We start from the raw sequence: 13,578 nt of genomic DNA, 5'->3' as shown, positions 1-13,578 counted from the left end.
CCCACAATCACCCATTCTTGCCTTGTCGATCAGTTTGCTCCCAAGCACATTATATACCCAAATGAATTAATTTAATCCTGTTTGTGCTTATTTTTTCTACAATCAGTAATGCCTTCAAATTAAAGAGATTCTAGTCAATGCTGCGTAATAGAACTTTCTCTGGTGATAAGAATGTTCTACGTCTGTGTTGTCCAGTACAGTAGTCGCTAGTCACATGTGGCCGCTGAGCACTGGAAATGTGGCTGGCGCAGATGAGGAAATAATTTTTTTTTTATTTACTTTTAATTAACTTAAATTTAAACCACCACTTTGGTGGATAGTGGCTACCTTACCGGACAGTGCGTTTCTACATGATTACAGAAATGCCTTTTTTGTGTGTGTGAAAAAGATTTGCACCAAGCAAAGAAATGTGCCAGTCTTCCTCTCCTTTGTATATGGGTTGCCTCTCCAGCATGCAGTGGAGTAGGTCTGCATCCAGGATCGGAACCTGTGAACCTGCGCCCTGAAGCAGAGCACCGGAGCTTTAACCACTTGGCCACGGGGCTGGCCTCTCCAGAGACACCTTGATTGCTTCTACTTCTACATTCTGCTTCAATTTTAATGCATAGTTTAGCTCCTGTCTACTCCTGTTGTCTTGGCAAGAGAACTTCAATCATTCATCAAGTCCCTTTTTATTAGTGCTCTAGGTAGGCTGTAGATTAATGGGGGAAAAACATAGCATTTTCTCCTGATTTAGTTGTTTAATGAGTCAGATTTATCAGTTAACTATTAATACGGTAAAAAACCACCCCAGAATGTGGTGCATTAAAACAATTCTGTGGGTTAGCTGAGCAGTTCTTCTGCTGGTTTCACCTGGGACTGCTCTTTGCACTACATTTAGGGTGGGCTGAGTTGGAAGGTCCCCAAGTTTCTCTTGCCGGACTGGCAGTTGGTGCTGGCTGTCAGCTGGGGCCTCTTGGTTCTCCTGTACTTAGTCTCTCCTCTTCCTTTAGGCTGGACTGGCTTCCTGTGGTCTCAGGGCAGTACTCCAGGGGGATGAACTTAGAAGCTGTAGACTTCTTAAGGTCTCACCTCATTAAGATGTCACATAATGTTGCTTCCACCAAAGTGACATTGGTCAGAGCAAGTCACAAGCCCAGTCCAGATGAGAAATTCATTCTGCCACTTGATGGGAGGAGTGGCAAAGTCACATTGCAGAATGGTGTGCATACTGGGATGGGAGGAGTGTCTGACCCTAAAATGCCACACTGAGGACGCATTAATATTTGGAGGTGGGAGAGCCATAGAACATGAGCAGTTACAGCGTCTCTTGGCAGAGCCTCCCTGGGCTTCACAGACGCTAATGGAGTCACATAGCTGTTGGTAGCAGTGTCCATTGCAAGGTAATGTCTAGCTAGATCTAAAAATTCCATTCTGGCTATGCCTTTATATTTCCTTCAATTTTTAGAGCTTATTTCACTGAAGAATTTACATTAATAATCAGGGAAAAATGTATAACTAGATACTTGTATTTAAGGAAATAATTCTGAATGTAAGGCTCATCTCCTCCTCAAGCCAAACTTAGCACCAGCAAGGCCATGGCTTCATTCCAAGGCGGTGGGAAGTAGCATCAGTGCCTCAGGACAGTGTCTTTGCCTTTAGTTTTCTGGTGTTAAGGGAAGCCTGTGTCCTCACACGTAGTATGGAAAAGCAGAAGCAAAGAGTTAATGTGATCCTCTTTATTATTATCTTCTTTATTATTGTTAGAGTAATGTTAATATGTAGTTATTGCCCCACTGGCAGTGCTGCAACACCGAGGCAAATAAAAGCAGGCAGTGGGGAGGCCCTCACGTAAAAATTGCACTTGCAGTATTTGTGAGGGAACTGGGAGGTGAATTCAAATCAGGGAAGACTATGTAACACTTACTTTAAAATAACCAGGTGAACAGATTGAATAAATTAAGACAGATTGATTCAGTGAAATCTTCCACGATCATTAAAAATAATGAATATCTAAATGTGTTGTGAAAAAATAAGATGCTATCAAAACAAGGTACAGAATAATATATATAGTATGACTCCTTTTGTGTTTTAAAAAAGATATCTCCTAGTATAAATACCATAAAAGCATATAAAGATATGAAGGAAACTTACTGTAGGGAGACGAGTGGGCTGGGGACTAGGAACTTTTACCTCTCTGTGCTATTAAATTTTCTAACTGTGCACATTTACTATTCATGCCAGTGGGAATTCTCTGGGGATTTGGATTATGAACACTAAGATAGATGATGCAAAGGATTAGAGACTCTCTCGCCCTCCCCGTGGCTTTAGGGTTCTAGAAATCAGTTGTTGAAGTGGGGACTGCTCAGTTTCTAGTTCCCAAAGGTCTGGAATCTAGGGGAGTTCATTGATGTAGAAAAGGGCAGTTTTACCATTTTGATAACCATAAACAATAATTTGAGGAATAAGGTAGGTAGAGACGACAGTACTGGACAGAACCTCTGGAGTGATTGAAATCTTAGAACAGGGACATTGATACTTTCTTACAGGTGTTAATGGCCCTGGTTGAGTTGTGTGTGTGAGAAACAGCCAAAAGGAGAGACAGCTATAGGTACTTTTCTCCGGGAGAGCTAGGGCAAGTGGCTCTGTACCCATGTGCTTCTGGTGAAAATATGACTGCTTATTCTTTTGTATGTTACTGTAAATGCTTTCTAAGAATGTGTATTGTCTTTTCACAAGGTTGGTTTATTTGGACGTCTGGGCACTTTTCCAGTAAGAGGGATGCCGATGGCAACTCGACTGTTGCTCTGCGAGCATGCTGAAAAGTTGTCAGCTGCTATTGTTCTCAAGAACCACCACTCCCGGCTTTCTGAGCTGGTGAACACAGCAATATTGATTGCTTTAAATAAGAGGGACTGTGAAATTCCATCCAACCTGACCCCCGCAGATGTCTTTTTTAGAGAGGTAAGATGAGTGTTCTTTCTTCCCTTAATGTGGCTTCTTAGAGCTGTGCCATTTACTGATCATGTCCCAAGCAGGGAAAAGATTGAGGACAAAGGATCTTGTTGAAATTTTAAATTGGACTTGATATTTTTGGGGTAAATTATCCAGAGTATCACGTTTCTTGCTTTTCCTATAAATTAAAGCTTGCAAAATTGACTAGGAAGTTCTCCCTGTTGCGTGCTGGGTGTTTTCCTTTTGTCTCTTCAAATCCACTCTTGACTCTGCCCCAGGAAGGCATCATCATCAGTGAGCTCCCTTGCCCTCTGGCTTCCTGTTTGGTTTGTTGAAGGTTAGGCATCAGGTCAGAGGATGGAGGGGTTATTCCCCTGGCTTCCTTCCTTGCCTTCTTCTATTGCAGTTTGCTGTGTCCTCTGTCAGAGAACGTGGCTCCTATCTGGCTGCTCTCTCCACATTGCCGGTGACTGTTCCCTCCCAGTGCCTCTTCAGGCCTGCAGGGTGACTCCCCCTGTCACTAGCCCTGGATGCTGCACCATCCCTTGTTGGTCCCCTGAGTCCTGCCCACAATTTTGTGAACAGTCCCTTCACTGAACTCTCCTCAGCTACCTGCTGGGATCCTGCTATACACCTCACTTTTAAAATCAGATTTGTTTTCAGAGGAAAAGAAAAACCTGCTATAAACTTTGGAGGGAGAAAAGATTAAGATGCTAACCAGCTCTTGTACTTGTGTAATGCCTCACAGTCTTTTGAAGTGGCAGAGGAGACTTCACTCTCTTCCTTTAAAGATGTTGACACTAAGATTCAGGCTGATTGTCTTAACTGAGACTACGGATCCTGGTTCTGAGCCAGTCTGAAGTGCACAATTTCAAGCATGCTAGTAGGTTGCTTCTGGCGTTTATAGTCCTTAACTAGGACTGTCCCTTCTCGCTTTGTGGCATTATCTAATTTTAGAAACAGTGCTAGCTCTTCCCCAAGCTCTGTGAAATTTGGAATTGTTTTTTGCATTTGGGGAACTTTTAACTATTTAGTGCCTCTAATTTTATTTCCTTCCTCCTACACTCTAGCTACAATCTAGCATCTAACAGGCTATGCCTAGAAATCTCTTTTTTTCTTAATATTTGATGTATTATAACCTAAAAATAATTTAAGACACTGAACTACTTTCAGGTTTTCTGTTGATTCCAGAAATTTATTCAGTTAGAAGAATGCCTTGATTTTATATAATTGGCTTTTTCTTCTAGGGACTAAGGCAAAGCATTTTTTTGTTTTATTTTGTTTTAATCTAGGAAATATGCCTGCAATCTGAATGAAAGAAAAATAATTCACCTTAAATTTTATGATTTAACCAAACTGTTGTAGTTTTTGTGTCCTTTTTGTCTTTATGGCAAAACAAAGATTTTTTGTTTTGTTTTGTTTTGTTTTGTTTTTTTTGGAGGAAGATTAGCCCTCAGCTAACTACTGCCAGTCCTCCTCTTTTTGCTGAGGAAGCCTGGCTCTGAGCTAACATCCGTGCCCATCTTCCTCTAATTTATACATGGGACACCTACCACAGCATGGCTGCCAAGCAGTGCCATGTCCACACCCGGGATCCGAACCAGCGAACCCCGGGCTGCCGAGAAGCGGAACGTGCAAACTTAACCGCTGCGCCACCGGGCCGGCCCCAGATTTTTTTTTTTTTTTTTTTAATTACTAATGACAAATCATTTTGAGAGAATTGAGCAAGAGTCTGGTTCCTGTTTCTGCATTTGGATCAAAGTGCAAAGCATACTATTTAATTCAGTGTATGTACGTTTTTCAATTAACTGAAAAAAAATAGAAGAGTCTGGAAATTACTAGTTGGATACATAATTTGTGAATAGTCTCTTAAGAGTATGATAGAACAAAACTAAAAATGTGATTGGTTCCTCAAAAGAATGCTTCATATGAAAAGGGGTAATATTTAAAGAGTGTTTAATCACTATTTGTCTTAATTTCTTATGACTTTTACTGGTCTTAAGCTTCCTTTGGGTGTAGCTCTAAAGGTCCTCCCACATGGCATAATCATAATAAAAAGAGCTGGAAAGAAGAAATGCGTGAATATAATAAAAATATATACACGAATAATCTTTCTTTCTCTTTACCTGTCCATCCGCGTGGAGTGGCAAATTGCATTACCAACAGGTATTAGCATTTTAAGAGAAGAGCTGGTTAATGCAAATCAGTCTCTGATTGGTAGGCTATATAGGGAGATGTGATCTGGCAGTCCTGACAGAAAGTAAAATAATACAGAACCATGGAGCCGGCCCGGTGGTGCAGCCATTAAGTGCACACGTTACCCTTTGGTGGCCCAGGGTTCGCCGGTTCGGGTCCCAAGTGCAGACATGGCACCGCTTGGCAAGCCATGCTGTGGCAGGTGTCCCAAATATAAAGTAGAGGAAGATGGTCGTGGATGTTGGCTCAGGGCCAGTCTTCCTCAGCAAAAAGAGGAGGATTGGCAGCAGATGTTAGCTCAGGGCTAATCTTCCTCAAAATAAAATAATACAGAACCTGCTTGAGGGTGCACTCTCTGCCTTGTTTCCAGTCTGGGCAGTAGCCCAGCACCTGCTAGGGCTCTGCAAAGCAGACTCACTTGCTTAAGGAGAAGACTATGTTGGTACAGCATATAAGCAATACTTAAAACCCCTGAATTTGTAACTCATGATAAGGGTGTTTAGTGAGTGTTTTAGCATTTTATTTGCTTTTATATTAATTTCTGCCTTTTATGTCATATTTGTTTTATCTTTTTCATGTTAACAGTATAAAAAATTCTTACATTTAGTCTTACAAACTAAATGTGCCAAAGGTTTCTTGCTAGGGCAGTTAGGCTGCCTTTGACTAACATCAGAAATACAAAAGGAATACAGGATGGTTTTGTTTGGGCCACGTTTTGCATGTGTATATGTCTTATTCCTTTAACTAGTTTGTAAGCTCCTTGAGGGCAGCTAATCTGATTTCTGTTTCTTCTTATTTCTGAGTGTCCAATGCTATGCAAACTTTAAATGCTAAGTAAATATCCACTTAATAAATAAAAGGGGAAAAGCTTAACCATGGGCTGAAACTGGAAACAAGTGTTTCAATGCTTAAGAATATTTTGTCACCATTACCTTTATGTGTTAGTGACAAAAAAAATAGGAAAGAACAGTTAGAAGTGACAGTTATTTTTTATATAGCTACTGCTATTCTATAAACATTTCTCTTGTGTCTAAAGAAGAGGAATTCCTCAAAGAGAGAGATTAGCAAGTTAGTTAGTTTGGGTCTTTATTTTAATCTATTAGTTCATTAGTTTAATTCATTAGTTTGGGGTCTTACATGGTAATGTGATGTCATTTGTAACCTAGTACTATTTAAAGGTCACATTGAGCACTAATAACTATAATAAACAAATATTTCAATTACTTGATACTTAAATAAAAATCTACCTGATAACAATCCAGGATTTTCTTACTTATAAGACTTGGTTATTTGGGCACTCTAACTTTTAAAAGTTAGGAGATTTTAACTTTTTTTGGTTTTTAAATTTATTTTCACCATTAGCTGTTTTCTTCTGACTAAAAGCTGAAAGTATGACTGAGAAAAGCCCACTGAGTAGATTCTAGGTAGTTGTATCTTACCCATCACCATAATTTTTCTTACACATATGTACTCCGTCAGGTGTCCCAGGTGGATACCATCTGTGAATGTTTGCTGGAGCATGAGGAGCAAGTCTTAAAGGATGCATCATTGGAGTCAGTTGACTGGGCTGAGGTGGTGATCAATGTGAACAATATTCTCAAGGTACAAAAGTATGGTGAAGGTTTCAGCAAGTCAAAGCCCAGAGTGTGGATAGAAGAGAAAGTGGTTTCCATATTCTTGCTCTGTATCACTAATAATTTATAAGGGTTTAGCCATTTGTTAATTCCAAAAAGTTAGAGAAATAGCAGTCATTTCATCAATCAGTTAACAAACATTCTGAATGTTGATGTTGTACGTGTTAAAAGTCTCTGTAGTCCTGAGAGTTCTATTTGGGAGAATAAACCTTTTGTTTGGAGAAGGATATATTTATATCATTACAAATGTATTAGTGTTAGTGTAGCTATCTAAATAAGTCTATGTTTTAATTACTCAGAAGCTCACTACTTATTATTGATGAAAATGTCCCATTTAATTTGACGTAGTAGGAGTCTTAGTAATGGTTTTCCTACTTTGGTTACTATGATTTTCCAAAATTGAAGTTAAATTATGGAGTACAACAAATTGCAAATGCAAAAAGAACCAAAAAGTAATCCTACAGACCCGTGCTGAGTATTTTTTCGTATTAATAGACTTTGAGATTTCAAATTATCTTTAGAAATACTGGGATGCATCACTTTCTGCATGTGATACACATTTCATTTCTTCCAGGACATGCTGCAAGCTGCTACTCATTATCGACTAAACAGAAACTCCTTGTATAGAAGAGAAGAACCACTAGAAAAAGAACCTGAGTATATTCCATGGACAGGTGAGATTGCAAGCACTGAACCCAAATATACTGATTCATTAGCAGTTATTCAAAATATTTTTCTAGTGATTCATCATTTTTGGAAGCTTCCAAATGTACTATTATTATTCCCCTAGTGCAGGTATGTGAGTGAAAGGAAAAATAACGTAAGTGCCTTCTCCAAAAGGAGCAGTTCTTATGAATATCACTTTATTCCCTGGGAATAATTTATAGATCTCTCTATAATTTATTTATTTAACCAGTACTTATGCACCTACTAGGTTTTAGTAGATGTAGTTATTCATAGAAGCAGGTCCTGGCCCTGGAGGTATTGACTATAGTTTATGTTGATTTAATATAAGAAAGTAAGTAGAGTAGCATTAAAAGAATTTAGAAGAAAAAAGGGTCATGTTTGCCTGGCTTTGCTGGGGGATGTCTCCATAGACAATATGGGGTTTGAGCAGGACAGAGAAGAGGTATCAACTGAACCCCAGTTTGATTTATCTTTCCAGCAGCAGTGAAGTGATACAATTTTTTGGCAATTGGTCTTTCCCCTAGCCGCTATAGAACCCTTACTTACCATGTTATTTCGTGTAATTTCACAGCAACAAGTGGTCCTGCTGGCATCCGAACAGCAATAGCACGCCAGCATGGGATTGTCCTGAAAATGGTTTATCCTCAGGCAGATAGCAAGCTCCGGAGCACTCTGACAGAGCAGCTGGTAGCACTGATTGATTGCTTCCTGGATGGTTATGTTTCTCAGCTTAAGTCTCTGGACAAATCTAGTGATCAAGAAAGATATAACAACCTGGAAATGGAATACCTACAGAAAAGATCAGATCTCTTATCTCCGCTTCGTAAGTGCATGATATTTAGTGAGGGCTATGGGTCTTTGAATTTGCAGAACTGATGAAAGAGTCAAATTGTTAATGCAGCGTATTCAGTGTAATATTGTTAATCCAACAGTAGCCAAGAACTGAAAGCAAAGCAAATATATACAGCTTTCTGTGTTCATTTATTCAACTTTGTTTTTGTTACTTACCAGGGACAAATATAGACAATGCTGAAGATAATTTAAAAATGAATAAATTAACAACTTGTGGAGACCGCCCTCAAAGAGCTTATCACCCCAGACCTTTGCATGAATAATTGGACTGCAGAGCAGAGCATGATGAGGGCTCTTAGAGGTACAGAGAGAACAGTGTGGCTGTCCAGCAAAGGACACGTTGTTTTCACTGGTAGGGTTAGGAGAAGGAGCTTATTTTGCCAGAACATGAAGGAATGGAATAGCATCTTAGTAGGCAGTGATGAAGCAAGGGACTGAATTTGCATCTTTAATGAGTTTATGTGGATTATGAAACTAACAGCCAGTAACTGGAAAGGTTTCCATTCTATTAATTATTTTTAATATACAATATGAATAAAGTAAGATTTCAAGTAATATTTTTTATTACATGTTAAGTTTTCAATAACAGGATTTTTTTCCAATCTGTTCTCATTTCCACAGTCACATTGGGCCAGTACCTGTGGGCTGCTTCGTTAGCAGAAAAATACTGTGACTTTGATATCTTAGTACAAATGTGTGAGCAGACTGACAACCAAACCAGACTCCAGCGTTACATGACCCAATTTGCTGATCAGGTAATGGATCCTGGGGACATAGGCAATAGATCCTGTAGTAAGGCTTTGCTATTTCAAATCTTGCTTGGGGTTTTTGGAAGATGATACGATCTTTTTGTAGTTTGCTTAGATGCTAATTTGTACCTTATATTTCTTTGTAAATTGGAAGACTATTCTTTATATATAAATGTTACCGAAAGATTCTATGACCTTTGAGAAATACGTTAAAACTTTTATTTCTATTCTTTTTTTCTTTTTGCTGAGGAAGATTAGCCCTCAGCTAACATCCATTGCCAGTCTTCCTCTTTTTTTTTCTTTTTTTGTGGGCTGCTGCCACAGCATGGCTACTGACGGATGAGTGGTATATGTCTGCACCCGGAATCCAAACCTGGGCTGCTGAAGCAGAGCATGCCAGACTTATCCACTAGGCCACCAGGGCTGGTCTTTATATTTCTATTCTTATATTTTCAGTTATAATTAAAAGTACTGAGGTATATGAATATTGGTAGAGTTTTAAAAATTTGAATAGAAGATCTTGGGAGCATAGGATGCCACTTTTAGAGAGCTTAGATTTCTAAGATTTTTGTTTTCCTTGTTTGACATCATGCTTCCAATTTTTTAAGAAAGTTCCTGTTATGGCACTGTCTCGATGAATTTAAGTGGCTCCTCATAGCCAGTTTGTTCAGTCAGTTGATCTTTATGTAAAAACTGGTTTTTTTCTTACTTTAAAAGTGACATTGTATAAAATTCAGAAAACCCCTATAAACAAAAAAAGAAGATAAAAAATCACTCATAATTCCACCACCCAGAGAGAAACCTTTTTAACGTTTGGTTTATATTTTTTAGTCTTTTTACTCTATACTGTTATAGACAAACATGTTTTGTCAACTGCTTATTTCACTTACTACATCACACATATTTGTCCATATCATTAACTATTCCACAACATTATTAAGGTGTTGTGGTATTTCATGGACTGGATGTAACTTATTTGATCAGTCCCGATTGTTGGACATGGCTGATCTAGAATTTTGTAATAGTGCTAAAATAAATACTTTTGTCCCTGTCATGATTTTTATTCTTTTTATGGATTGTAGCTCTCCGTTGACATTTTCCATCCATTTTTACATTGTTTCTTTTGTTTTCTTTAATATGTTTATAGGTATTTTGAAGTCCTTTTGTGCTAACTCCAAAATCTGATCATTGTTAGGTCTTCTTCTGTTGCCTGCTTTTTCATATTTTTCTGTTTCTTATGTCTTGTAATTTTTTTTTTGCTGTATTTTGCACATTGTATATGAAAGAACCATAAAGATGGTTTATTACACTCATTTCATTTCTGGTTTCAGAAGTTTTGTGGGACTGATGTCTTCATTGAAGAATTCTCTCTTTAGTGGTAATATCTCTTGAGTATTGTGAGACTGCAGGACATTTTAGTCTTCAAACTTTCCAGCCTAGCCTCTTATCGCACCGCACCATTCAGCAAACATCTCATAGGGAAAACTGGCTAGGTGTTTGGGGCCTCTCTAGGTTTTGATTTATCATGCCAGCCTACATGGCCATCTGGCACAGAATTCTACCCCTGAGAATCTTTCATTCTGGAATGATAGAGTCTCAGCATTGTCCAATAGAACTTTCTTTGATAATGGAGATTTTGCTCATATGTGCTGTCCAAAATGGGAGTCTGTAGCCACATATGGCCATCAAGCGCTTGAAGTGTGGCTAGTGTGACTGAGGAACTGAACTTTTAAATTTTCATTAAGTTTTCACAGCTATATGTGGGCAGTGGCTACCATATTGGACAACACATGTCTAGATTCTGCACAATCTTGGGCAAGATCCCCTCTCTGAATGTCCTTATTTGTCACATCAGGTGATGGAATTAAGTGATTTTTAAGGAACCTACAATATAGGAAATTAAAGTTTAAAACAAGAGTTCTATTCTGGAGTTTAAGGACTCTGGAAGAAATTTAGTATTTTATTATCAGAAATGTATTTTTAAAAATTGTGTTACTAAATATTATTGGATTCTTGGCTTGGTTATTTGTAGAATTTTTCAGACTTTCTCTTCCGTTGGTATCTGGAGAAAGGAAAGCGAGGCAAATTATTATCTCAGCCCATTTCTCAGCACGGACAGTTGGCGAATTTTTTGCAAGCTCATGAACATCTCAGCTGGCTACATGAAATTAACAGCCAAGAATTAGAAAAGGTAAGAAGGATTCAGTTATATGGAGCAGATTTAGGCAATTTTTTATTTAGTTAGTTTTAATTAGTTTCGTTTTTAGCAATTAAAATATTACTTAATAGATTATTTTAAATGTGTATCTCTTATTCTCTCATGTAATATGAATAAAGTATTCTTTTTGATTTATGATGGTATTGCTGTTACTTAGAATATCTCAATAAAAACATGTAGCCCATTGTGGTTTGCCTACTATTACAGCAAAATCACAAAAATTTTATTAATGTGTAAATAACAGTTATTAGCCTTTTTTTGTAATAAGTGTTTTCTTATTAAAAGATGTTCAAATTATGAGTAAAAACAGTACTTTAAAGTTTGTCTTTGACAGGATGTTGAAGTGACTATAAAATTGTTATAGAGCAAATGTTTTATTCATGTTTCTTTTCCCAATAATTAGTGTGCATGGTTGATATTTTATTGTGTAATTATTCTCAATGTAGGGTACTGATCAGTTTTTAGGTTTGCTAATATTGACTTGATCTTTCGTTGATATAGCTTAGGGGGAAAAACAAGTTGGGGTAGCACTTAATCTTTATTTCACTTTGAATTAGTACCCAGGATCTTATCAGTTTTCATATTTTATTTATTGTAGGCTCATGCAACACTTCTGGGTTTGGCAAATGTGGAAACTCGTTACTTTGCAAAGAAAAAAACCCTTCTTGGGTTGAGTAAACTGGCTGCATTAGCTTCAGACTTTTCAGAGGATATACTGCAAGAAAAAATTGAAGGTAAAGAAAAGAATTTGAAGGGGGCTAGCCCAGTGGCATAGTGGTTAAGTTCACATGCTCTGCTTCAGCAGCCCAGGTTTTACAGGTTTGGATCCCCGGTGCAGACCTACACACCACTCATCAAGCCGTGCTGTGGCAGCATCCCACATACAAAATAGCGGAAGATTGGCACAGGTGTTAGCTCAGGGACAGTTGTCCTCACCAAAAAAAAGAATTTGAACAAGAAGACAACAAATGAGTCATGCTATCAATGAACTCTTATATTGCATCCCTATTTTCATTTAAGGGGAACCATTAGAAACAGGACCCATCTCTCCTTTAAGAGGAATGCTTCCTATTCAGTATCCTTAGACAATTACTCTGTCATATAGTTGGGATTCTCTTTATAGAGAAAAGTAATTTATATTTTAAATAAGAATTCCTAAAGAATAAATTCAAATGATTTTAACAGAGTACTCAGATTACACCCTTAGTGACTCATATTCTAAGAAGAAGAACTGCAAAGAAATCTTGACCTTTACTCAGTGAGTTAGTTGTAGGTAGTGGTAATTCTGAAGCTGTTGGTTTCAGAATTCAAAACTGTTTGGTGTCATAAGTGTGAAACTGTTTTATGTATATTTGTAGACTGAGAAAATGATTGTATTGTTATTTGTTTGTTTGTTCTATTTTGAGGAAGATTGGCCCTGAGCTAACATCTATGCCCATCTTCCTCTATTTTATATGTGGGATGCCTACCACAGCATGGCTTGATAAGCAGTGCGTAGGTCTGTGCCCGGGACCCAAACCTGTGAACCCCGGGCTGCCAAAGTGGAGCACAGGAACTTAACCACTGCACCACTGGGCCAGCCCCTGAATATATTCTTATTTTTGAGAATCAAGGAGAAAGGAGATATACAGAAGGAAGATGAGGAAGAACCCTGTATTACTGCATTTGAATTGGAGATATCAGATGGAATCATGATTGTTTAAAAAATTTATTTCTTAGCTCTGTCCACTGAAAAGGCCTAAAAGCAATGACACCCTAATAGCATGGGTATTCCTAGTCCCATATTTTGGTTTCTAACTACCATTTCTCAGTAAAAGGAAACAAAGTCGATGATTGAAGAAATGATCTTGGCAAGTCTTATTGGGCCGGAAAGCATGGTTAATGTAGAGATGTCAAACAACACAATAGCTTCCACTGGCCAAGTTTGGGGTTAATTTGAACACCAAAAAGAATGATGGTAAAGGATTTTATTTTACAGTTTAAAAAAGAAAAATCTTTTTTTGTATCACTGTGTAAATCCACAGTGATACCCAAAAGGGGAGGGGTCAGTGAAATGCTTCTTTACAAAAAAAGAATGCCAGTAATAAATGTAGAAAGAATGATTGACTTGGGAAATCACTGTTTTGCAACCAGGGTGAATAATTAGTCATCGAAGGATGCTAAAACCATTGAGTTTAGGGATTAAGGGAAGAGGATATTCTCATGTTATCAGAGTATCATTACACAAATCTAGCAGATACCATCACCAGCAGTGAGGCAAACTCACACTACGTACTTCCTGGTGTGATGTTATGTCAATATTATAATA

General features: G+C 38.0%; 1 protein-coding gene across 2 annotated transcripts in view; it reads left to right on the top strand.

Annotated features, from left to right (window-relative positions):
* NUP133 (nucleoporin 133) overlaps window positions 1–13,578 on the top strand; it is a 50,929-nt gene that overhangs the window by 24,201 nt on the left and 13,150 nt on the right. For both annotated transcript variants that reach the window (XM_046653599.1, XM_046653598.1), the window contains exons 15-21: window positions 2,719–2,943; window positions 6,610–6,732; window positions 7,339–7,438; window positions 8,023–8,274; window positions 8,925–9,058; window positions 11,085–11,243; window positions 11,869–12,004. In XM_046653599.1, the coding sequence (XP_046509555.1) occupies window positions 2,719–2,943; window positions 6,610–6,732; window positions 7,339–7,438; window positions 8,023–8,274; window positions 8,925–9,058; window positions 11,085–11,243; window positions 11,869–12,004 (1,129 nt within the window). The remainder of the gene's footprint in view (window positions 1–2,718; window positions 2,944–6,609; window positions 6,733–7,338; window positions 7,439–8,022; window positions 8,275–8,924; window positions 9,059–11,084; window positions 11,244–11,868; window positions 12,005–13,578) is intronic.

The sequence above is a fragment of the Equus quagga genome, chromosome 2 (assembly GCF_021613505.1).
Source record: "Equus quagga isolate Etosha38 chromosome 2, UCLA_HA_Equagga_1.0, whole genome shotgun sequence".
Lineage (NCBI taxonomy): Eukaryota > Metazoa > Chordata > Mammalia > Perissodactyla > Equidae > Equus > Equus quagga.
This window is presented reverse-complemented; position numbering and strand designations above follow the sequence as displayed.